This window comes from Pteronotus mesoamericanus, unplaced genomic scaffold (assembly GCF_021234165.1).
Source record: "Pteronotus mesoamericanus isolate MK-2021 breed Mesoamerican mustached bat unplaced genomic scaffold, CSHL_Meso_final contig_169, whole genome shotgun sequence".
Classification (NCBI taxonomy): domain Eukaryota; kingdom Metazoa; phylum Chordata; class Mammalia; order Chiroptera; family Mormoopidae; genus Pteronotus; species Pteronotus mesoamericanus.
The window spans coordinates 2,940,620-2,966,942 of record NW_026555068.1 but is presented as its reverse complement, the minus strand read 5'-3'; the positions used below and the strand labels follow the sequence as shown (position 1 = coordinate 2,966,942).

At 39.3% G+C, this 26,323-nt stretch overlaps 1 protein-coding gene across 7 annotated transcripts in view; it reads left to right on the top strand.

Moving 5' to 3' along the window:
• The window catches only part of PSD3 (pleckstrin and Sec7 domain containing 3), a 493,623-nt gene that overhangs the window by 430,446 nt on the left and 36,854 nt on the right, over positions 1-26,323 (top strand). For all 7 annotated transcript variants that reach the window (XM_054565912.1, XM_054565914.1, XM_054565915.1 and 4 more), the window contains one exon: positions 13,020-13,090. In XM_054565912.1, coding sequence (XP_054421887.1) covers positions 13,020-13,090 — 71 coding nt within the window. The remainder of the gene's footprint in view (positions 1-13,019; positions 13,091-26,323) is intronic.

Sequence of the window (26,323 nt, the reverse complement as noted above, 5' to 3'; positions counted from 1 at the left end):
TGTAGTAGCATCTTGAGGAGGTCAGGGAGGTTCACTTACTTTAGAGCAATTTACATACTTTCCTGTCAGTGAAACTTCTACAAATTCAGTCCCACATGTCACATTTGAGAGAGTAGACATTGCTGGGAGTCACACATACTGAAAATAGAGTTTCTGACAGCAATGCAGGCAGAATTCTTTGCTATTCAGTAACACTGGGACTGGTGACATTATAATTAAGCCTTAATAAAAGTGGAATAGGTGTTTTTCCTCCCAGAAGAAAGTTGTCTCCTCCTGTTAGAAAGGTTTCTTTGAACGGAGGCAAAGCAGTTATTGTAAAACCAGGCCAGGTCCCCCCGCTTTCCACTTTGTGTTGTGTGGCAGCGGGGTCCCCGGTGAAGCGACTGGCGCCGCTGACAGGAGGTAAAAGAGCAGCACCGAGAAGGCAGCCCTCTGAGCTCTCCAGCGGTGGTTTGCCCCTGGTCAGGCTAGTTTGGGCGGCATTTTATCTGTTTTCTGTGGGGAATCCCTCCTCACAATTCTCCATTTAGACTAAAAAAAAGAAAAGTTTTAGGTTTTTAAGTTCCATTTAAGGGCTCATGTCTTTAAAATTCACCCTTTCCTGCTGTGGAGTACAGTTGGTTAACAGGGGCTACCCTCCATTCCCCTCAGAAGCACTGCCGACAAGGGCCTAGGGAATGGAAACCGCAGTCTTCCAGCACACACATGCAAATCCGCGTCCAGAATCTTTGACATACTTCTTTCTGAAAAAGAAATGCAGTTTTCACTGCATCTGATTACTCTCTTTGAACTGTTGACTCATTTTGTGTACATTTTCAGTTTAGTTGACATGTAGGAGACGGAAGAAGATGATCTTGATGCTGCTGTATGATTATGTAATGTAGCGTTTCACGTCCTTCAGTAATCTGATGAAAATTTGAAATTAAAGATACAATCCTGGTTTACTAAAGGAAATAATGGTGATAGAAATTTATGTACAAAAAAGATTACCACTGGATTGTTTATACTTAAGAATTTGAGCTTTGAAATGAAATAGATCATTGATTCATTTTTTATTTAATCTTTATTGTATTTTTTCTGTTACCATTTAGTCCCCTTATATGCCCCCTCCCCCAGCAGTCACCACACTGTTGTCCATGGCCATGAGTCCTTTTCCCTTTTTGCTCAGTCCCTCCACCCCCTCACCTCCCACCCCCCGACACACTAGCTGTCATCCTGCTCTCCATCTATGATTTTTAGAAGAACACTTTTGAGTACCAGATGTGAGCATTGGCGGTAGGGGTGGGTATACCTGAGTAGTCATCATGCAACTTACTTCCTTTAGTCTATGAAATCTTCGGACACAAAGATCAAGGGTAAGATTACCCCAGCGAGGGAATAGGTAATCAAAAGCCTTAAAGTGAGAAGGATCAAATATGAAGCCTGCTAAGGTGTTTAGCTCAGAGACGCAAAGAAAGAACCTAATTATTATATACAGAATATCATCATCTACCATAGTTGTCATCATGGAAACACCTTAATGTCCAATACAAGACTCACTGAGTAAAATATGGTAGAGCAATACAGTATCATCCTTTACCATCATTTTAAAAATGACATATGATATATATGCATATATATACACATATATGTATGTAGAAGTGTTTAAAAGAAACAAGTACAATATCCCAATTGTGTGGCAAATGTATGCATAGTAAAATGACGAGGAGGTCATATACCAAATGTTCATCATGGTTGTCTCTTATGATTAGACTGATTAGGTGATTTTATGTTTTTTTCTGTGTGTGTTTGTTCTGCTATTTTTTCCTTTTTTTTTTTTTTTTTTTTTTTTTTTTTTTACTTATTTTTGCCATTGACACTGGACAAATACAACTTATCAGGGAGAATCAATATCTTATGTTAAATACTTGTTATTTATAAAATATAGGAAAATGTTTTCAAATTGACAAAGGGAAAAAGGTGTAACAAATGTTTATTATAGCATGATTACCAATTAGAAAATAAGAATGACTTAGGGCAAGGTGGTGGGTATTTTCCCTCTGTTTTAAAAATTTGTTTAATGATGGTTGTGGGATTGTTCTTGCCATAAATAAATTGGGAATGGGCATGACTGGGACAGCCCACAAACGCGGATTCCTGTTGCTGTAGCGCACTTAGTGATCTGTGTAGCGGCTCCCGGTTGCAGCATCGTTGGCTCCCTGTTGCAGCATCGTTGGCCACGGCCCCGAGCGCTGAACTGGAAAAGCAGGGGTAAACGTGCAGCCGCATCACTTTGCACACGGTCTCTGGCAGCAGGCTGTTTCTGGTGCTTGTGCCCCAGCGGACTTGGCTGAGGGACCACATCTCAGAAGCAGGAGCTGCAGGTCTCTCCTGAAGCTCCTGCCTTCAGGAAAAGCCGTCAGACTGCTGTCACATCCTCAGGAGAGCAGATTTTGTCTGGTGGCTCCTTACCCTTGCCACTAGGAGTTACTTCTCTTGGCCTGCAGTAGCTTCGCCCAGGAGCGTATTTGCAGGTCCCCATGGGCCTTGGGCTGTTTTATAATTACAGTGGCTTCTTGGAATTTCTATTTGTGGAAATGCGTGCTCAGCAGGGTCTTTGACTCTGCTGGTCTTGGTCATAAGGTGCTTTTGAAGTTGAAGAAATCTGATTTGGTGTCACTTGATAAGCCTGCTTGTCTGATTCAGCAGTGACCAGCGCTTCTCAAATAAACTGTAATAACTTACATTTTATTTTAGCATTTTGCTCTAATATTTTATAAAGAGCTCTATAAATTACTCAAGAAATTATGGAAAAAACCTTAGTAGGCTTTATTTTTTTGGTGTTTAGTGTCGTACCTTTCAGATATAATAACTTTTAAGTAACATTTTGCCATGTCCAACTTTTTAAGAAGTTTATTTAAAATAGCAAGGTCTCCAGCTTCTTCCTTTAGTTTAAATAATTATGAGTGCAGTGACTATACTCAATAATACTGTGTTGCATATTTGAAAGTTCCTAAGAGAGTAGATCTTAAAAGAAAAAATCGTAACCGTATATGGTGACAGATGCTAACTAGACTTACCTTCGGAATTATTTCACAATATATACAAATACCCAATCATTTTGTACACCTGAAACCAACATAATATTATATGTCAATTATATATCAATTTAAAAAGAACTGCAAGATCATGATTGTTTCCTCTAACTTTGAATTCCCTCACCACAGAAGCTCATTCTTTAATAACCCCTGAAAATCCTTAATAATTTGCCAGGCTATATTTGTTCCTTGAGCCTGAGCTTCTTTCCACTAATGACCTCTTTTTCATATCCAACATCATCTTGCTGAAATAATCTGTACCAAAATTTTATCCTGCTTTCTCTTCTCTTCGAGCAACCTGAATTTTCTAATGTGTTTCACCTAAGTGATAGAGAAGACACTTTTAAAAAATCTCTTTAGTATTTGTTGAGTCACATAATTTACATGCCTATTTAGAATATCTGAATTTTTCATGTTTCAATCGGCTCTCTGGACACAGCAATAACCCAATGTCCATCCTTGGAGTTTCCATTCTAGTACAGAGGGAGGTGAATAATAAATTTCTGTGTGATGTTTCAGACAAGTGTGAATGATACAGAGAAAAATGAAGCCCGCGTGAGGACATTGTAAAGGAAGCAGGTTGTGTGTAGAGTGATCCAGGAAACCTCTGGGTGAGGGGACATTTGGGTGAGAGACCTAGCTGAAGTGAAGGGACAAGTCATGATATTTAGGGAAGGAACATTCTGGCTGAGGTATATAGTTTATTTGTCAAAATTCTAAACAAATTTATATGATGTTAGTATTAATACTTTAGTTTTTCCTGAAAAAATAATTGTATATTCAGAGTCACTTTGTGTTTTTCTGTCTGCACACTTTTTCCCTGTACCCTTAGCTTATGATGACCCGTTCTTGTTACGTTCTTGTGCATCTACTCATGGCCACCAGCAACACCATCTCCTAGCCAAGTGGAGAAAGATACTTGTTTATGAGTTAAGTTTGTGCATGTTATAGCTTATTACTCAGGTATGAAAAGTTCTCCTTCAGCTTTTTTCCCTTCTATTATTTCTATTGTTTGCATTCATGTTTGACCTCTCCAATGTCGGGACAGAGTCCGAGACAAAATAGAAACAATATGTTAATAAATAGGTTGCATCCACCCTCCCTGAAATTGAGGGTAAAAGGTGTTGAAAATTAATCAATAATGTCAGGAAGGTTTTCTTCTTGAAATATTGACTTTAGCAAAGAAAAAAATCCTGAATACATGAATGAAATTTAAAAAGTAAGCTTTTGTGTTTAACTGTGAAAATTGGATGCATTTTCTTTTAGTAGACAGTATCCTTAACTTGAAAAAAAAAATACATTTGTAAAAGATTCATGTATATTAACTCATCTAACTTTCAGAATAACCCTATGAAGTAGGGCCTATTTTGTTTCTACTTCACAGAGAAAGGAGATGAAACATGGAGAGGCTAGGCAACTTGCCCAAGGTCACTCAGGTGAAACCAGAATGTCAAACCCGGTGCTCTCTATAAATATACTGTGTTGGCTTATGTCAGAGGTCATCTTGATAAAGGATGGTGGTAAATCGCAATGTTATGAAACTTCCATAATTGGGATTCACATTTTGATTCAATATCTTGGTCCAAATATATGGTATAGATGCTGGAGGTCAAAAAAGGGGAAACCCTTTTTTTTTTTTCCTTCAAAGTCCTGCTGAAAACTAAATCCTCATTTACAATCTTCTCTGTCTTCCCAATTTTAATCAGTAATAGAATTAGTGGCTTCTTCTTCCTTTCTTTGCATCCTTGAAATCCATTGTTATTTTTCTTAGATTAGTACCACACTGTCATTTGGTTTATACAGCTTACCACTTAACTAAGTTAGATAGCTGATGTGACTGCTTCTGTATGGGAAGTCTTTAGGGGGAGGGTCTGTGTCCTAATGACCTTTATGCAACAAACATTGTAACAACACTGAGATAACTATGATACAGTGTAACATATTTTATAGATTTATCACCAGAGATGTTAGGTGACTTATCCAAAATCAGAGCAGTAGTGGACATCAGGGTGTGAATAAAATCCAGGTCTCCCGGCTCCTAGTCCAGGGTACTTTTCACAGTTCTAGAAAGATTGACTTAGGGTAAGGGTCTTAACTTCTTCAAGGAATAGAACTATATCCAGAGTGAACATTCCCCCTCAGGGAACAACATCTGGGATATGATACTTTACAATTCTCTTTTGTTTCATGGTCTGTTCTCTATTGATAATATAAATGTGTTCCTATCACATAAAAGAAGGAACTCTTATTCTGAGAAAAACAATAGGTATAGGTTGAACTTCCGGTTCCTTTAAGGCTGCCCCCAGTTTTTCCTTTTATAAAGCAAAGTTGACTACTTGTAATAACTCTTAGTCCTAAAGAGAAAGATTGCAAGGATTAACTGATTTTTCAAAAATGTGTCAATTGTCTTAAATATTTCAAAGATGTTATTTATTGAAATAAGATAGTACTAGTGCTAGTTTATTCCTACCCCTCTGTTACAAACCTGGGGATAACTCACACTGCCGGCTGCTTCCTGTGGGGAGACCCCTCTCCCAGGGCAACATCTGTTAGGCACAGCTTGGACTTCATGGCTTCAAGCAGAATCTGAAAGTGTCTGATTTACTCTATTAATTAAGATTCAGTAGTGTCTCATGGTGGTGCCTGAGGATATTTTACGAAAGTAAGTTAGAGATAAATATGCAGGGTTTCCCCTTAACTTCATCAAGTGAAGTCAAGTGAAGTCATCCATGAATTTATCTAACTCCTTTGCAAACCAACCCCAGAAAGCAAACCCCCTGCCCGAGTTGTACCTTCAGCTGCCCAATGACGTAGAACTTAAGAGCTTGCGTGCTACCAGTGTAGCACATCTCTTCATCCTGTAAGACAGAGGCTTCAAGAATTTTGCCCAAATTTGAGTTAATGTCACTGGGGAAATATAGCAACTATAAAAATGTCTTTTGTAGGTCATTTCTAGCAGGTCTTATTTGGTCCACAGTGTCTTTTTAAAACTGTTTTAATTAGTTGCCAACTTTTAAAAAATAAAATATATCCCATAAACATCCTCTTTTTTGAACCTCTCCTGAAACATCAGAATGGTTTGGTTTTATTTCCCAGTGTGGTCATTCAGTGAGACTTTGCGTAGACAGAGGTGTGTGCTCTCCAGCCTCCAGGTTGACTTAGCACAGCCTCACCTCAGTGTTAAGCATCATCATCCTGGCTCCTGTCGGCATTTGATTTTGTAACACTTGATGTGTTCAGTGCTCTTCCTATAAGACCATTCAGTACACACTGGATGAAATAGCTGCCTACATTTTCTGCATCAGATTCTCTGTAAGGTTTAGTCCACGGTGCTCAAGTTTATGATTCCGCACTCACCGAGCAGTGCAGGGGTTCTCATGGAGAGCGACCTGTGGGCTCTGAATGTGCAGGACATGGACTGTCTCAGACTGGAGTCCCAGTTCTTCCACTTCCCGACCTCAGTCCTCATCAATATCTTAAGTTTACTTATCATTAACATGGGCTTAATGAGTATACCTAGTCATAAAGCTGTTTTGAATATTAAATAAAAATGCATATAAAAATAAACAAAAGTGTCTTATGCCTTCTACGAATCTAACATAGATGTATCCCAGTTGTACTAGTGTAGAAGGGCTTTTGCTGAGCACATACATCTTTGTTTCCAAGTACAGCAAGGTGTTGGGTTTATTTTGGAATGCCCTCCTTGGTATTGCGTTATATTTTAAGTGTCTTTGTCCATTAATATGAAGACATTGGAGGTGTCCTTGCATAGATCTGTCACGCCCTCACACTGTTCTTGTTTCCCAGGCTCTCAGGGCCGGCATCGTTGGGCTTCAGCCCCACGTGACTCAAGCATTCTTTCTCATTAGTGTGGACACAGCTTGGCTGCCTGACCTACTCTACACTTTGGGGGTCTGGGGAAATGGTATTTTTGTTAGGGGAAGAATGCTTTTTAAGCCAACAGACAGGAAAGGTTAGTATATTAAAGAAAAAAAATGCACAACACACATGCTACATCTTTCTGTGCATATTAAGTCATTCTGATATTAAACTTGATGAAAAGGGGAAGGTAGATGATCAGGAACCCAGAGTGAAGGTCAAAAACAGGATGAGATCTTCATGTAGACAAAAAATTATCTTCCCTTTGAATAAAATTAAAAATTGGAACAGTAAGATCTTAAACACAATCTGTTCGCAGTTCAGTTCCGAGGAAATTAAAGTTGGAGAGTACAGCATGCAAATAGAGACTTTTGCCTGAAGTATATGCCTTTTTTGGATTAACAAAACTTTATTTTTGGCATATATTCATTATTACCCTTTATTTAATATCTTATTACTCAGGAATATTTTATACAAAAGAGTGACAACCATTTGTATTCCCAGTTATGCATTTAACTACTTTATAAAGATCATTGGTAATAATTGCAGCCCCAATATTGTTCATTCTACTTTATATTTCCAAAAAGATTTCTTCAAATGTGTAATAAAGATATGAGAAAAATAATAAGAACTGGTGTGTAATATTGAACATTTAATGATATTTCCAATATCACTCATCTTTGGAATGAATCCCAATTTCCCTTTTGCAGAAATGTATGTTCTGAGTGTGCGTGTAAATCACAGAAGACTGCTTACATTTTTTTGTTTGTTATTTTTCCTTGTAATGGGTTCTGGTTCATTGGTAAGACTGTTTGCTAGGCTATATCTTCATTCCTGATTGGGCAGTGTTTTTTCTGATAGGTCAGGTTCCATGCTGAATCAACTCTTAAGTAATTTGAAATTTCTCCCCTATTCTTTCCCTGCATTAGGGAGAGGGGATTTCCCCCTCCGCCCTTCTTGAGTTCTTATGGCTGGACTAATTGGAAAATTGACACAAGGCCAGATTAAGAGGAGAAAAAAAATAATTTAATACATGCACACAGGAGATTATAAATGATGTCCTCAGAAATGATGAACAAGCCAGCTTTTTAAACAAAGAAACAATAAATTCGTGGAGAAATGACAGGACAAAGATATTAGGTTTGGGTGCTCATTAGCGAGGACCCTAAACGAAGGTGGGCTTGGGTAGTCCATTAATGAAGGAGTGACAAAGGGTGTGTGCGAGGTGTTTGGCCCCGGATGCCGTCGCTCCAATGATAAGGCGTCCCTCTGAGCCCTGCCGGAGCAAGGAGGCACCCCCCACACGGGAGGTGTAGTGTCTGCATTCAAGGAGACGAGGAAGGGTCGACATGCCCATCTGCGCTGGCGGCTTATCAAATAACTTTAAATGAGAGTAATCAGTGTGCCATTGTGGGATAATTGGGGGCAGCCTGCCCCAGGCCTCAGCACCTGCAAAGTAAAAGTGGTCAGTGCTATGAGGAACCAAGTGTTGCAAGTTGGGAATCCACATCTATAAAACGGAATATAGTGGCTCCCTCATAGAGTTGTGGGCTTCAGTTAATACACGTCAGGTTTTGGAGCAGCGCTTAAAACAGTCTGTGCTCAGTAAGTGTTGGCTGCTGCTATTACTTCTGCTGTAATTATCATTGCTATTGGCAGGATTACTCTGCAGAAACGCGGGGCGGGCAGCCTCGGAGAAGCAGACGCTGGGATTGTGCCTCTGCTCTGAACTCCACAGCTGTGAGCAGAGATACCTTTGCCGGCCCTGCAGTTCAGTGACATTAAGAGAACATGCCTGACCTGCGTTGCCCCCTTTCCCAACACCCCACATCCACCTTGATCCCGCAGCGGGCCTGACATTTGCAAAGGATTGTCGCCTGGAAAGTTTTTCCTTCTTAGTGTACCCTTAGAACACGTTCCCTCACCTGAATTGCCCTGCCAGTAGCTTTGAAATCCTTAGATCAGTAGCCTCCTCAGCAGCTCACTCCGCCTCTTAGAACTGAAGTATAATTCATAATGGAAACAATGTGAACAAGGAAAATTATTGCCTAACTGAACATATCTTTGGCTCTAAAAGAGTGGACATTTATAAAGCTAACCCAATGCCTTCCCCTTACCTCCTATTTCTTAATATATTTTGCACCTCTTTCCATATCTGGGGCTTTTTCTCTCATCTGGGAAATTGTATTCTCCTTACTGTGTTCCTTGTTCTAAGTTCCCTTGTTCTGCCCCGAGGCCCCTCCCCTATATCCTACTCAAAATGAATACTCCCTGGATTACAAAATTTGTGAATTAACTTTTTTTAAAAGAGGAAGAAAAAAGAACTAGCGAATCTCTTTTTGGCAATATGATGGCTTAGGTATTCCGAAATTCTTCCATTGTAAGCCATCTGAAAATGATAAGATTTTCGAACCTAGGGAGGTAGGCTAATCCTGGGGCTGCTAAAAACCCTCAGGGCATCTCTGGATCTGGGCTCCCAAAGAGGCATGCTGGAGATATGATGCCACAGCTTTTGGCACAGAAGGACAAAAAGATGGAGAATATGAGGGGGTGTGGAATGGAGTAAGAAGGATCAGAGGTTGCAGTAATGGATGCAAAGGAGGAGATGATATCCAAAAGGATAATGACAAGAAGTATATGGAAATGATAGAGGAAGCCTAAAGAAAATCAAGTTAGATAAATTTAAAGAAACCTATTCTTACTTAGACATTACATTTAGACTCAAGGTAAACATTCCAACAATTACGGGAGCCAAAAAAGATATGAAATAATACCTTCATAAGAAAAAGTACCTGCCATCCTAGAATTTTTAATGAAATACTTTTTTTATATTAACAAAGGTAGAAAAAGATTTACCACCAAAAGTCTCTCAAAATGGGGACATCTGTAATTATATAAACAATAAAAAAATTTTAAAAAGAAACTTGCTAAGTATAGATTTCAATAAGTAGTTAAAGATGGCCTCCAAAAATCACTCTGAGGTCCAGAAGGCAGTAATGAATTAAGGGTAGTAGTAAACACAAGAGTAAATATAAAGGCAATGACAGTTGATAGAAAAATAATGACATCTATTTTAGCAGTATTTAAAAAAAAACTAAAGTAACACTTTTTCACAATAGTCAACCAGATTTGTTAAAATACATCCGCCTACCAATTCCTTTCCACCTTGTAAGGAAAGTCGTTGAATCGGATACATTGGGATTCCAGTCAATAATCTCCCTCATTCCTCCCATCCTGTTCGTTACATAACTGCATTACACCTCTTTCCTTAGTTGTGTGTGCTTAATATGTGCTATGAAATCAGTTTTAACTCACTCTTCAGTCACCATTATGAGGAACAGTGCCCCTCATTCATTGTTGTCTGGCCCATGCATTTCACATGAGGAGCCTCACCAAGGGTGCAAAAGCCGTAGAAGCAGAGCGCGCACTGCATCTTTGTGGCTCCCGTAATTGTTGGAATGTTTACCTTGAGTCTAAATGCAATGTCTAAGTATAGGTTTCTTTAAATTTATCTAACTTGATTTTTCTTCCCTGTATCAACTCATTAGCACCCTCACCACCTCATCTATAAAGTGGAGGTAATAATAGTATCTTATCTTTAAAATTATGGTGTGGGTTAAGTGGGTTAATATATGTAAAACCACTCAGAGCAGTGTTTTCATAGCACACTAGCTATACACTGTTGAGCACTTGGCTCTAATTTATCTCATTAGGAGAGTTGGGTTGCTTCATTTAGGTTTAAACAACTAAATTATTATTGTGCAAAAACAAGATTAAGTTTTACACTCCTGTGGGAGATGGAAAAATAGAGAGTGTGCCCTGGCTGGTGTGGCTCAGGGGACTGAGCACTGGCCTATGAAGCAAAGGGTCACCGGTTCCATTCCCAGTCAGGGCACATGCCTGGGTTGTGGGCCAGGTTCCCAGTAGGGGACAGTTGAGAGGCAACCACACATTGATGTTTCTCTCCCTCTCTTTCTCCATCCCTTTCTCTAAAAATAAATGAATAAAATATTTTTAAAGAAAGAAAGAAAAGTAGAGAATGCAATACAGGGTTAAATCCTACTGCATTAGTATTAGTCACCCGTGGGTGACTTAAGATCACATTTCAGTTGGCTCTCCAACTGAACTTTGGGATCTGCTTCTGGTAAGTTTAGTGTGGTAATGACAAAGAGCTGTTAAAAATTTTTGTGAACATGTGCATGGATTCATAGAGAGGAGATTTCTACTTGAAAAGTAGAGAAATAAATGTGTAGATGTTGCAAATGAAGGAAGCTCCAGGTGCTGCAAAACTAGTTTTAGGGCTTTGGGGAAAGCCTTTAAAATCTAGGACCTGTATTTCTCAAGTAGAAAACAAAAGGGTTTTTTTCCTAAATTTCTTTCCAGCATTAGCCAGTGCTTTGCCTTAGGTTATGTGGATTATCCACATTTTAAAATGAAGCAGCTGAAGTCCCGAGAGTTTGCGGGCTGGTCGGGAGTTACGCAGTTAAGGGGTTGGTGGGCGAGAGGCAGGTTGAAGGCCAGGTCCAGGTTCCAACAGGTGTGTGTTTGTGTCAGACGCCTCCTCCACCCCACGGTCCCGCTCTACGACAGTGCCTGCCGCCCATGGTCACTTCTGTGTGCACTGTTCTCACATAGACCATGTCAGTATTTGACTGTCTATTAAAAATAGTTGATATTTTTCATATATTATATATAGGATCTATGATTCTCTTTCTAGTATCCCTTTTTTCTTTATAAAAGATATGGTATACTTTTTTGATCATTTTTTTTAATACACACTTTTAAACCTTACGTAGTGGAAACAGATGGGACTTTTTTTTTTAATTTCCCCTGGAAACCTGCAGAGCGGATGTTTTGAGTCCTTTTTTGCCAGGTGGACAGCGCAGCATGGCATTGGCAGGAGCACCCACGTTCTGTAGGTGGATATTCACCCAGGTTCCAAGCCTGAGAATTCTTGAATCTTCAGTTAAAGGGGATTTAAAGGATTTAAATCTTAAAAATAATGTACTTCCTAATTTAATCAGGTGTCCCAGATAAAGGCTGTCTAAAAGGCAGCCACAGAGTTGACAAAGAAATAAGAATAAATAGCCCCCCTACCTATTTGGACAGACATGTTTAGAAAAATACCAATCATTTTTCTAAAATAATCATTTTCCAGTTACAGATTTATTTTTTTTTTAAGATTAAGAATTAATAGTTAAACTGTTCTGCTAATCTGTGTTTTCACTTTAGGAAAATCTGTAAAAGTTTCTATAAGTCAGTAGAGACCTTCTACATACTTGGTGGTCCAGCAAAATAGGAAGAAAAGGGATATAAGGGCTTCTGAAAGAAAATCCTCATAGAGAAATTCTTTGAGGGTGCCGAATATCTGCCTTGTGCTGTGCCAGGTTCTGTGAATTCTAAAGATGGTCATTCACAATCTCCTGAAAGAGAAATTTAAACAAAAAGTTACGTTGCCATGCAGCAGGTTCTGCAGCAGAGTTACCACAGGTGGTCTTAGGAGTAATAATAATTAAAAGTTATCATCTGGTTGGGGGGTGCAGGGCAGAAATGGCAAGAAGAATCCTTTCATATTCTGAGACTTTTTTTGATTCCTAGAAACTGCCGCAAAGCCATAAAGGCAGTGGTACATGAGTGTTTTAAACGTTCTCTTGGGTTAATGTGTGTTTCCAGTATCCCTTTCGGCTGCCGCAATGCCGAAGCCCTCTCGCCTGGAGGCCCGCCGCGGAGCCCTTCTGGCTGGCCTCAGCTCCCTCCTCTCTCCTTCTAGCCCTGTGGCCATGAGAGATTACTTCTCTGCACTTCGGTTCTGTAAAAAGCAAGAGGAGTAGTACCTGCCTCTTGGGATTAGTGTGATGATTATATGAGCTAATTCATGAAAACATTTTTAGAATACTGCCTTAAGTTACGCAGTAAAACCCAAGAAAATCTTAGTTCTCGTTACTAGTTTTGGTAGCTGATAGACCAGGAACTTTGAAACACAATTACCACAATGATGTTGATCATGTAGGTCTAAAATGCTCATTTCTATCTGATAAAATTTTTATTTTCTCTCCTTTCTAGCCCCAAGAGGAAAGCGAGGATGGAAAACGTTTTATGCTGTGCTAAAGGGAACAGTTCTTTACTTGCAAAAGGTACGAATAAGTTTATTTATTTATTTATTAAAACTATGCAGTGATAGGTAAGTTACCCCGAAAACATTCAGTTTGTACAAACACCCAAAAGACTAGCTGATGTCTAAATTCTTTTATATGTTTTTTTTGTTTCTAATTAAATAATTATTTTGAATATTATACATACATTATATGTATAATCTTTTATCTTTACATATAAAGTGTAAGTGTGTGTGTGTGATCAGAGGGAATAGACATGTTCTCATGTTCAATTGGAAATTTTGAATGTATATTGATGTGTTAAACTTCATAAGGTCTGTGTAGTTACAGACCTATGGCAGCACTTATTCTAATGGATATTTATACTATAAATTAGTTAACTTTTATTTATTGTAACTTAACATGCCTTTGTTTAGTTATCTATCTTCATTTAGATCCTGCCTAAATCTAGATATAGAACCTACCAAAACTTATGAAATACAGCAAAAGCAGTACTGGGAGGGGAGTTTATAGAGAAAAACACATACAATAAAAAATATATATATTTACAGTAAAAAACCTAATTTTGCACCTCACGTAGCTAGAAAAAGAACAAAGCCCTAAGTTAGTATAAAGAGGGAAACATTAAGGTTAGAACAGAAATAAATTAAATGGAGACCAGAAAAAAATAGGGAAAAAATCATTGAAACTTAAGATTTTTTAAAAGATCAATTAAATTGACAAGACTTTAGCTAGACAACTAAAACAAAAAAAAAGAAAAGACTCAAAATCAGAAATGAAAGGAGAGGTGGTACAACTGATGCCACAGAAATTAAAACAGTCACACCAACAACCTAGAAGAATTGGATATATTCCTAGAAACATACAATCTGCCAAGACTGAATAATGAACAAATAAAAAATCAGAACAGACCTATACCTAGTAAGGAGATAGCATCAGTAATCACCAGTTCACAAGTAAATTCTACCAAACTTTTAAAGAATTAATGCTAATGCTCCTTGTAGTATAAAAAAATACTACAAGAAAAATACAGTCCAATATCCCTGATGAAAATAGATGCAAAAATCCTCAACACAAAATGCCAGCAAACCAAATTCAACATCATATTAAAAGGAGCATACATACACTGTGACCAAGTAAGATTTATTCATGGAATACAAGGATAGTTCAACACATGAAAATCAATTAGTATAATAAACCCCATTAACAGAACAAAAGTTATAAATCACATGATCTTCTCAATAGATGCGTAAAAACATTTAGTAAAAATTCAACACCTTTCATTATTTAAATCATTCAACAGTTAGAAATACGTGGAATTCACCTTACTGCAATAGAGGCTATATATGAAAAGCCCACAGCTAACAGAAGGTACTCAGTGTTTGATTGGGGAGTTTCTCCTGTTTATACTTAAAGTAGTTATTGATAGAGAAGGATTTACTATTGGTGTTATATAAGTTGTTTTGTTTTGTTTTGTTTTGTTTTTTGTAGCTTTTTGACCCTCTTTTTCTCTGTTGCTGTCTTCCTTTGTGTTTTGTTGGTATTTTGTAGAAACATGCTTTGATTGCTTTCTCATTTTCTCTTGTGTATTTTCTGTAGGGATTTTCTTTGTGGTTACCAAGAGACTTACGTGAAACATTTCATAGTTCTAACAGTCTATTTTAAGCTAATAACAACTTAATTTCAATCACTTAGAGCAACTCTACACTTTTACTCCCACCCCCGACCATATACAGAATTTATGATAATTGATGTCAAAATTTACTTCTTTTTGTATACCCATTAACAGATTTTGGTTTTTATAGTTATTCTTGGTACTGTTCTCTTTTAATATTTATACTATGGTTAAAAGTGATTTGTATAGTATTTCATTATTCTGTATTCATATATTTACCTTTACCAGTGAGATTTATATTTCATATATTTTCATATTGCTGTTCCATTTTCTTTCATATTCTTGTTTTTATTACAGTTATTTATTGTAAGGCAGGTCTAACAGTGACAAAGTCCATCAGTTATTGCTCATCTGGGAAAGTCTTTATCTCACCTTTGTTTTTAAAAAAAACTAATTTGCTGGCTATTCTATTCTTGGTTTGCAAGGGGGAGGGGATTTCCAGCATTTTGAATATATCATTCTACTCTCTCCTGACCTGTAAGATTACTGCTGAGAAATCCTATGATAGTCTTACGCGTTTTCCTTGTATATGACAAGTCTCTCTTCTCTTGCTGCTTTCAAAATTCTCTCTTCATCCTTGATTTTTGACATTGATTTTGTGTCTCGATCTGGATGTCCATTCCTTCCCCAGGTTTGGGAATTTGTTGGTTCTGCAGCAGCAAGCCACCCAGCTCTCCCCTGCTCTTAGCCGCAGCAGCCAGGATCCAGGATATTGCAGGCCCCCGTCAGTGCCCCGCGTCAGGCGAGACAGGCACCGTTTCTCTTGGGCAGCCCTCTGATGAGCCAGAATGCAAAACACACGCTTTCTGTCCTCTTGCCCCTCCCAAGAGAGAAGCCTTAGGTTAGGCACCTTCTCCCAGTCTTTGCCCTTTACCCATTCCAGTGCAGCTGATTCTTGGTTTTTGCTTGCCTGAAGTACTGCAACTTCTTAACTGCATTCTGTCGTTCTCATTAAGGTATTTTGATTTGTATATCATTGTTAAATTGGTGTTTCTCGGGGGGAACAAGAACTGAGAACTTCTAGTCTGCCATCTTGCTGATGTCATTCCTAGGAAAAGACTTTTAAATCTACTTGGACTATGACATAGTTTTGGCATCCTTTTCTTTTTACTTATAAACGTTTCTAAATTAAAAAAATAGTAGAAGTGTATTTTTTTGGTCAGTCGGTATCTGGTGACCATGAAATAGTAAGCCATATGGTTTTATTTTTTTCCCTCTTAATAGGGTTTATAACAGCATTCATTTTAATTGCTTATAATATTTTTCATTGAGTAGACTTACCAAATGTAATTTTTCCCATTGTTAGAGGTCCCCACTTTAAGTTTTGCACTGTTATATATAACGGTGTATATATTTGTGCACATATCTGTTTATTTCCTGAAGGTAGATTACTAATAGTGTCATGGGTCACAGGAACAGGGTAGGAATTGTTTAAATTGTAGGCATACCTCAGAGATGTTTCCAATTTGGTCCAGACCACTGTAATAAAGCAAATCACACAAGTTTTTTGGTTTCCCAATGCATATAAAAATTACTTTCGTACTATACTATGGTCTATTAGGTGTAAAATGGAATTATGTAAGAAAACAATGTACACACCTTAATTAAAAAATACTTTACTGCTAGAAAATGTTAGCCATCATCCTTTAGCAAGTAGTAATCTTTTTGCTGGTAGGGCATCTTGCCCAGGTAACATCAAAGATCCCTGATCACAGATCATTGTAACTTATACAATAATAATGAAAAAGCTTGAAGTATTGCAAGAATTACCAAAATATAACACGGAGACATGAAGTGCGCAAATTCTGCAGAAGAATGGCACCAACAGACTTGCTCTGTGCACAGTTGCCACAAACCTTCAATTTGTAAAAACAGTACCTGGGAGGCACAATAAAACAAGGTATGCCTATAATTAAGACATATTTATAGATTACCCCCAGAAAAGCTGAACAAGATCTTTTAGTCCCATTAACAGTTTATGACAGTATCTGTCTCACCGCAGCCAAGAAAAAGGTCTCATCCACTTTTGAGCCCTTTGTTTTCAGTGCACAAGCACATGCCCTGACACACCTCATGCACTGCAGCTGCCTTCCCATGCTGCGCTTCCCCAGAGCTGTCCCTCGGGGCAGCGCCTGTGTCACTGAGTCAGCCAGCCTGCGCCGCTGGAACCGCTGAGATCACACACAGCTTTGAAATGGAGGTATACCTCTTGGGGGGAAAGGTATTGGATTCATTTTTTAAAAAATATTAATGCCATATATAATACAATTGAAAGAATTATTCTTTTTGAAAAACCAGCCTTTCTTAGGAATCCACCCAGATCAGTATTTTAAAGGACCTTGAATGCACTGCATTATATCCTGTTTCAACAGCTGGCATGTCACCAGAGCAGCTTCGTAAGGAACACTTCTCTAACTGCCTTTCGTTCTGTCTCTTTGGTGGAACTTTATTCAGATGACTAGACTGGGAAGGACCATATTTAACACAAACCCCCGCCCCCTTTTTTAGATTCCTTTTGAAATATATTAGATAAGGAATAGTAGAGCATGAGATGATTCCTTGGACCAGAGCTCTTTTCATGGGTAAATAACCTTTGCATAGAAAAGTATGGAGGTAGCTGAAACCCAAAGATTAACAACAACAACAACAAATGGCTTATGGCGTCCTGCTAAAATGTACACATTACTTTGAGGGACAAACCAATGGGAAAAAAGGAGACGATTATTGATATTCAGAGACACCCATGCTTTTAGATGGCCAGGTACCTTGTATTTCCCTTTATTTCCCTGTGGAATCAATGCCGCTTGGCTCCTCCAGGGCAGCCTGTGTGTACATGCTGGGTCCACGTTAGTCCTTCCAGCTCACTTTGTCTCTGCAGGGGACCACCTTTGAAATTAGGCTTCACATTTCACAGATGTTTCCCCAGCATAAATCCTGTTCTTTTGGCTTTTTCATTGTCTCTAAAATCTCTCTATGGGGCATGACTGTCCTTGGCAAAGCCATTCCTTTGAACACCTGGCCACAGGATTTCCACCCACTCCATCCCAGGGTGAGCCTGGGAGAGAGAAGGATACTCTCGCATTAAACTTTTGACAGAAGTGATGCGAAGAGAGATACTGTTTCCAACTCACCAGCTTTTTCTGTCTCCCTGTCCTCTCTCTCAGGGACTTGAGTCTCCAGATGGATTCAGCCAGATATAGGAGAGAAAGAACTAAATATGGACAAGAGAATGTAAACTTTGAAGCTTTAACATCAGTTTGGATTAGAGCTCCAAAATTAGGCTATGTGTCCATATTTATGGCACCTCTGGAGTGTGACAAGCGTGGATTTAGGGAAAGTTGGGTGAAATTCCTTTTACAAAGTGAAACATAGGACACAAAGGAGATGATACCTTCGTGCAGGAGAGTGCAAAGTAGAGCCGTGGCCTGTCTGTCAGGGTGCTGTTCCATTTGGGTCAGTTAAGAGTGTAAGCACTGCTGAAATATGTCTACCTAGAATGAGAGTTAAGTCTGAAAAGGCGCAGCCATGTTTTGTATCCAGTTCCTATTATAATTGTCGTTAATGCCTGTTAAAAGAAAAGGAAAAGGAGAGGTTGAACAAAATGCAACATGTGCTTGAAATCTCATCATAGTAATCAACCAGTATCTATTCCCAGAAACATCACACGAATCCTAGGGACTAACTCATCAGTCAGTGAAAGCTTAATCAGAGCAGGCCAGGTTCTTGTGTGGATATGTCTCCTCTGGGTTTTTAATTAGTTTCTCCCTGATTTGGAAAATTTAAAAAGCATACAGCATGGATGGAACTGGAGAACATTATGCTAAATGAAATAAGCCAGGCGGTGAAAGACAAATACCAATGATCTCACCTATAAGTGGAACCTAATCAACAAAACAAACAAGCAAGCAAAATATAACCAGTGACATTGAAATGAAGAACAAACTGACAGGGACCAGAGAGGAAGGGGGAGGGGGATAACGGGGGGTGGGGGAGGAAGGGTCGTCAAGGAACATGTATAAAAGACCCGTGCACAAAGCCAAAGTGGGGAAGGATTCACGTTGGCGGGGGCGGGCAGGGGCAAGTGGTGGCAGGAAAATGGAAACTACTTGAACAACAATTAAAAAGTAATTGACAAAAAAATTAAAAACAAGCATAAAGGCAGATGGACAATACAAATGTGAAGATGTATACATCTGAAAATGCCAATCACTTGTAAAGTTAACAGGCTGCGGCCTGCTGCCACACAGACTCGTGCTTCCAAGGGACCTTGGAGATGTTGAGCTGCTCACCAGTGACAGCGGTCATAGGTAGTTAGACTTCTTCCCTGAAGCAGCCCTCAGCTACGGGGTGTGTAGGAGGCCCGTGCCGGTGCAGGCTGTGTCAGGCTGCTCCGTTCCATTGCTGGCTAATCCTCGGCCTTGCTGGAGTCCTGATCTGTCAGTGCTGATGGCAGACGCTGCAGGCAGGCACGGTGATAAAGAAACACTTAGCCAGAGAGGGGAGAAATAACAGATTTGAGAGAATATGACATGTTCAAAGAATGGCAAAATAGTGTTGTACATTTGGATTATAGGATGAATGGGGGAGAGCAAGTGATAGAAGATGATGAAAAATGACATTTCAAATAACTAGTATATCATGAAAATGAAAGAGATGGTGTCACAGTGTCATAAACTGTCCACTTTACAAAAGAAGCAGGTTTATTCCCTGAAGGAATTTCTGATTCTTTCATGTGTGGGTTGTGTGTTGCTCCCACCGACACCCAAGTGCTCTATGGATTTAGCCAGCATCGTGGTCCGTGCTAGGCAGCTGCTCTCACAGAACCTGCTGGATGCAGCGTGGGCCCTCGACCTGCACTTTGCCCTTCCCTGCACGCCCTTGGAATGCTGCCACTAACATTCCTGGGATTTGAATGCAGCTGAGAAAAAAAAGTAGTCACCTCTTTCTTTTCTTCCCGCCTTTAGCCAATTGTCTCTTATTTGGGTCAAGGGTAATGAGAAAAGGACCCACTTTTCCTCTAGCCCCAGGTAACTTAAGTCAGTTTGGCAAAGACTTTAGTCAGCATCCTATAGCGAGGGACTGTCCCAGCTGTGGGGCCACAGAGATCATAGGATCTAGCACCTGTTCTTAAGTTCTCACGAGAACACTGAAGTTCTGCCACCATTCCAACCTTTAGTGACTCCCAGATTGACACTTAAAAGTGACCCAAAGCATCCATTCTCAGCTGAACTCTGACAAACTACTCTTCTGACAAAGGGCCATGATAGGAAGCAAATCAGTAATGAATGCATGTGTTAGATTGGGACTCGGACAGGTTTTCAGAATGGTAATGCTGGAGATGTGATTGTGAGCAAGATGTCGTCCCTGAAGGAGCTTAGGCTCCATCTCACGAGATCAGCAAATAAAAGCCATCTCAGTGCAGTTTGATATGTGCTACAAAGAGGGCAGTGTGCTGTGAAAACCCATGTGGAAGGACACGTAACTGAGCCTTGGGAAAAGAAGGGAAGATCATGGGAGAGTTCTTGAAGAAAATGATGATATCTAACCCTACGCTGAGAGGACAAACAGAACTTAGTCATGGGGCGGATTCAGGGAGAAGTCTGTGTAGAGGCCGAGATGGGGGGAACCACAGCATATTCAGGGAGCTGCCAGTTCAGCAGAGGGAAAGCACGTCCTAGGCAGAGATTATGAAGAGCCTAGAAAGCCATGTTTAGAAGGTGAGGTTTCATCTTGGAGCAATGTGGAGCAATCGAAGTGTTTTTAATGGGGTGTGACATAATCAGATTTACATTCTAGAGAGATCACTCTGGTTATAGGATAGAGAGTAGATTGGAGGCAAATTCCATCAGAGGCATAAAGACCAGAGTAACTTGGCGATGGTAGTGGTAACAGGAAGGGAGAAACAGTCTCAGCATTGCAGCACTGTATTCAAGGTGTCTGTAGAATAATAATAAGTGGATCTGTCTAAAAAGCAATTATAAATACTCAGATCTGGAGCTGAGGATGGAGCCTAGAAACACAGATCTGTAGAGTCCTCAGAAAATACTGGTAATTTCAGCCCTGACTGGTATGGCTCAGTTCATTGGGCATCATCCCACAAAGCTAAAGGTTGTCGGTTCAGTTCCCAGTTGGGGAGTGTGTCTGGGTTGCACGTTCTGTCCCCAGTCTGAGCACAAACGAGAGACAGTGACCAGTGTTAGGAAGAAGCCAGAGAAAGGGGGGAAAATGGAAGGAGAGACGAGACACGACAGATATCAAGAGGTGGTAGAATGTTGCCGTGTTGAGAAAAGGTTAAGATAGGAGTTGGAAAATTTCTCTTGATTTCAACAACAAAGGTAATATTGATAAAGCAGCTGTAGCAAAATGCTGGGGGTGGAAGCCAGGGTGGAATGAGAGTTAAAGACTTAGAGGCAGAGGATACAGAAAACTACTTTCAGAAGGCTTGACCTGTAGTTTCCTCTTGGACCTTCCCTCCATTCCCCCTTTCCTGCTGCCCCGCTCTGTGTGACTTTTGCAAATAACAGATCCCCAGGGTCTGTCTCATTTCTACTGAATCTCTTTTCTTTCCTGCTATTGATTTCTCTCTAAAGTGAAATAAGCCCCTTTCTTCTTTCCCCTGGACAGTTTCTGACATTACCCATGCCCTCATTTGCTCTGCAGGCTCCACTCTTTCTCATGACCACCTCATTGCTCTTTCTGGCCCCCTGGCTTCTGTGACTTAGTCACATGTGCCTTTGACTTTCAAGCAGGCAGTAAATCCACAAAGCATCACAATAGTAATGTCAGAACCACTTACAAAAGGTCACGTTGGGAGCTATGTGGGAAATAACGTGGTGCCAAACCCCTGAACAAGCTTGGGTTCACGGTGCAGATGAGAAGACCAGTCTTACACAATGAATGGCTAATGGCATGATTTAAACCAAATGCATTGGTGTGGATTGGCAGAAACATAGGGTGAATGGAATAATGTTGGGCGAATAACCAATTCCAGTTTTTAGGGCTCCCTTAGAGCACAGTAGGGTGTTTATTATAGAGTGGTTTTGTCTGTCTTCCAGCTAGGTGAGAATGCACCCCTATCCTTACCTGGTTCTTGTGCCTGCAGTCCCCTGAGTCCAGGCTCTTGCCTAAGAAATTCTACCTTATTGATAACTATTATTATTGGAATATCAATTGTTCGTGGTAAAGAAGTCTAATATTATCATTTTAATGTAACAGTTCATATGTGCTTTAAAATTTTGAAATTGCTATGAACTGATAATAAAATGATTAAATTCCTGTTGGTGCTGATGATTCATCATTTTTGACATTGGATATTAACTTTATATCTATTTGTTCACTGAGAGTGAGTCATCTGCTGTCCAAATGCTTAGCCAAGTCCTTGCTATCACATAGCTTCAGAAATTCTCTGTCAGTTTCTGTCCTGGGCTTTGTGTCCAATCCTTCTAGTCTCTTCTTTTTTTCTTGAAACTATTTTATTGTAAGCTTTATGATGATGTTCTTGTTACAGGCCTGGTGATGACAAAACTGAGCTAACGTTACCTTAAAATAAATTGTCAGGTGATTGACCAAATGGTTAAGAATAGCGGATGCAGGTGGCTGGTGTGTTCATGGGAGTGAATGACTTGATCGTTGTATCCTTCTCCAGACCAGGCCCTTGAGAATTTTCTAACATCCTTTATCTCTAGGATCTAGAAAAACAACTACTCAGACCTGAATGAATATATTTCCCTTTCCCATGTCTTTCAACAGTAAACAATGTTTGTTACCTAAAAATTGGGCGGTTATCACAATATTCCGGGAACTCTGTCCTTGATACAAAACCATCTCTTGATTTCTTGCATTACTTGGAAGGGAGTTGGTTTTTTTTTTCCAACTGCCTGTAAAGTTTTTTTAAAAGTCTGATTGGGAAGAGAGGTTTGGTTTTGGTTTTGCACTGTTGGAAATATAGACAACATCAAGAGTGTGAGCCGGGCCAGGCCGAAGGAAGGTGCTGAAGTTCAGTTCAAGGCCCCCAGACTGCGGCGACGGCGGCCAGCCTGAGGCCCGAGTGCCAGGTGGCGTAGTGCCAGCAGCTGGCTGATCACTGGGCTGGTGCCCGACAGCAAAAAGCTTTCCTGCGTGCTCAGGGCATTTTGATTTCCTCTTGTGAAACCGCCGGCTCCGTGCCCTTTCACTCTATGAAAAGGCCATATGGACCCTCTGTCATCCTCTACAACAGTAGAAAATGCATGAAAGAAAAAGTTAACTAGGCTTTGAAGTCATATTCTCTTAGAATAAGGATCATATCCAAGTTTTCATTAGTCATTAATTAGGTGAACGAACCAGTCCAACAGAGGAGTTACAACCATTACATAAAGGATATTTAGACATAATTATAAGAAACTATAAATTTATAAAAAAGACATTATTGCTGGAGACATACCTTGTCTCTGGGGTTTAAGACATACAGGCTGTGCTCTGAAGGCTTTAAAAACACAATTGCAATTCTTATGCTTAACAAACAGAAACTGGTTTATTCCTAAAGAACTTTTTGTCCCCACATAAGGAGCTGATACAGAGCTTCGTGGCTTCTTCCAAGTGACTCAGGTATGAGGTAGGTCCAGAGATCAAGCCTCTTTTTTGGTTTGCTCTTCAGGTACCTCGGCAGAGCTTCCTCTCCCTCCCCGGACCCCTCCCTCCCTTCCCTTCAGTAGATACTATACCCACACCAGCCGTGTGCACGTTGTAGAGGGAAACATGAATTAGATGCTAATTTGGGCTCACGGGGCTCTGAACTGAGCGGTGGTAGGGTAGCTGATGGACAGACACATCCGCATGGTGACAGACAATGACAAGTGCAGCCTTTGACAGAATTGTAAAGAATCCTGCAACCAAGAGGAAGGCAGAAAGTAGCCTTTCACCAATAAACACTCAGGTCGTTCTGTTAGTTAGGAATATGGGAGAAATATGGAAGGGTGCTGAGATGTGTTTTCTGCTTAAAAACTTTAAGACTTAACTTCCTTCTGATACTGAGTCAAGGAGTTCTCTAATCTTTCTGAAGGGCTGCTGATAGTTATCCACTCTAACTCTTTCGGTTCAGCTGGGTAATCAGTGAAAAGATAAATCATAACTTCCTGATTCACTTACCAGATTCATCCTAGAAAATCTCCTGTGCCTCACTGAATTAGGAAGGGTATGATACAAAGGGTGTCGGGGCTAACAAAAGTCCTGCGGCAAGCTCTGCGCCACTGGAACATGGGAGAAAGGCGCCATACACACGATGATAAAGCAAAATAATGTAAATATTTTGAATCCTTTTATTTTAATTTGCTTGTTCTCTCTTAATTGTCCTTAGTACAGTAATATAGGACACGCTTTTCTGACTCTAAAATTGTTTACCTAACATGAGAAGATTAGATGCAATGATCCTTTAGGTTCTCTTCAGTTTTAAATTCTGTAAATAAATGATTTTCAGGTATATATACGATGAGGTAAGTGATGGGCAAAACATGCCATCATTTGATTTGCTATCCTCTTTGCTTTCAGATTTGTGGAAATACAGCACTTTCTTCGCTCCCTAGCAAAAAGGAAACGAAGCTGAATTATTGTTAGATATCTAACCAGAAATACTTTTTTAAAATGTTTAAAAATACTAAATCATGAAAATGCTTTTAATGTCCTTTTTAAAATCAGGAATTAATAGGCAGTTTAGGATCCAGTTTACTTGAATTACTGACATTTTTATCAGTAGCCTCATAGCTTCAAGCAAGAATGTGTTCTCAGTTCTCCTGTCTGTATTCTCTCAGTGGAAATCAAGACCATTTCAACTTTATTTTAAATTGTCTTAATTAGATGTAGCAATTTTACCTGTTTAATAAGACTAGAAGTAAATAATACTTTGAAAACTGGAATTAGAGCATGTTCTTAATTGATGTTGATGAATTTCATTGAGATTTGGTTACTTTCCGAATTGAATTTGATATTCACATGAGAGTACAAATTTTCAGACTGATGACAATTATTTGTACATATGTAGATGGCTGTTTTGTGTTTGTGTGTTATGATTCAGTTTCACAAGGGGTTTAACAAACAAGCTGTTTAGGGGGGAAGCTTTTTATTTCATGCTCTAAATGGATTTAAAATAAATAGCTTTGTGAAATAGCATTCTTGGTGCTTATTAGAATGGTGGAATGCTCTAATGAATCATAATAGATAAAAAGATGGAGGGGAACATAGAGGAGAGTAACGTGTTTTTAGTATCGTTTCACCCTTCATTTGTTTGAGAAGATGGATAGTAATTAGATATCATGGGGCATTTTTTTTTCTTATCGAAAATTTCTTGAGTGAACTTATCTTGCTCTCTGTTTCACATTAATTTGCACAGCTAAGAATCTTAGGTTTGAAGTGCTTTGATTACAATAATTTATCCCTTATTTCTTCCCTCCCAATTTTATCATTTAAACACTATCTTCTACTTTAAGCAGTGAAAAATAAAGATGTAAGAATGACCTCTGTAGGATGAAATCATTTCTTTTTATCCAGTTGTCAACACTAATGTTTCCAATCTACCCTGCGTTTTGCTCATTTTTTTAATAGATTTGGGATTTCATTTTCACATGGGAATTCAGAATTCCAAACATATTTTGTTTGTACTTTGCCTTTTTTATGGTAAAATGATATTATTGTCAACTAAAAGCAGAAGCTTATTAAACTTAAAATTCCTAGACTTTGGTTTCATCCTAATTAGATAGCTGTGGCCTTCCCTTTCTGCCCTGTGCAGTATTTTCCTTCCAATGTAAGGTAAGTTACCAGTGTCTTAGAGTTTGGGGAGTTGCCTTACGGTCAAAAGCAATGGTAGAATTCTTCCAAGTCAACAAGTTAGTCAGCTTTTACTTAGGACTATAATAAATGTTGCACTTTAAAATTCTTTGCACTCTTAGCAAAGTCTGAGAATATCATCCTTTAAGCTTGATTTTAAATAAAAATATCAGCAGAAAGGGTATGCTCCAAGTATGAAGATCTAAGTCACCCAGTATCAACAGCTATCATTTGGTCTTGTTTTTCTTATTCATCTTTAGCAGTGTGTTAGACATCATGATCTACGTGGGAGTTTAATGACAGTACTTGTAATCATCCCAAGGGGAACTTACAGAATGAGGAGGGACGAAGGCTAATGGCAGAACTAACTTCTGAAGGATGGCCTAAAGAGGAAATAGCAAAGTCATGGTCAAAAGACATAGGAGAGAAAAGAGAAAAACCAGGAGATTATTGTAAGAAGAAGCTAAGAAAGAATTTCAAGAAATTTTTGTTAACTCCCTCAGGTTCTTTGAGATGAGAACTGAAAAAAATTGTTGAGTTTTGTTATTAGGGGATCACTGCTGACTTTTGCCACAGCAATTTCAATGAAGTGTAGACACGGACTCCAGGTCTCAGTGGATTAAAGAGTAAACTGGAAATTAATGGATAAGGACAGCTCACATGTGGACTACTAACTCATCATGTATGAAGGCATAGAGAGAGCTGGCAGCTAGAGGAGAGAGCAGTGTTCAGGAGGGATTGTTCACTTACAAAGGTAGGCGAGACCTTGAGTGTATTTATAG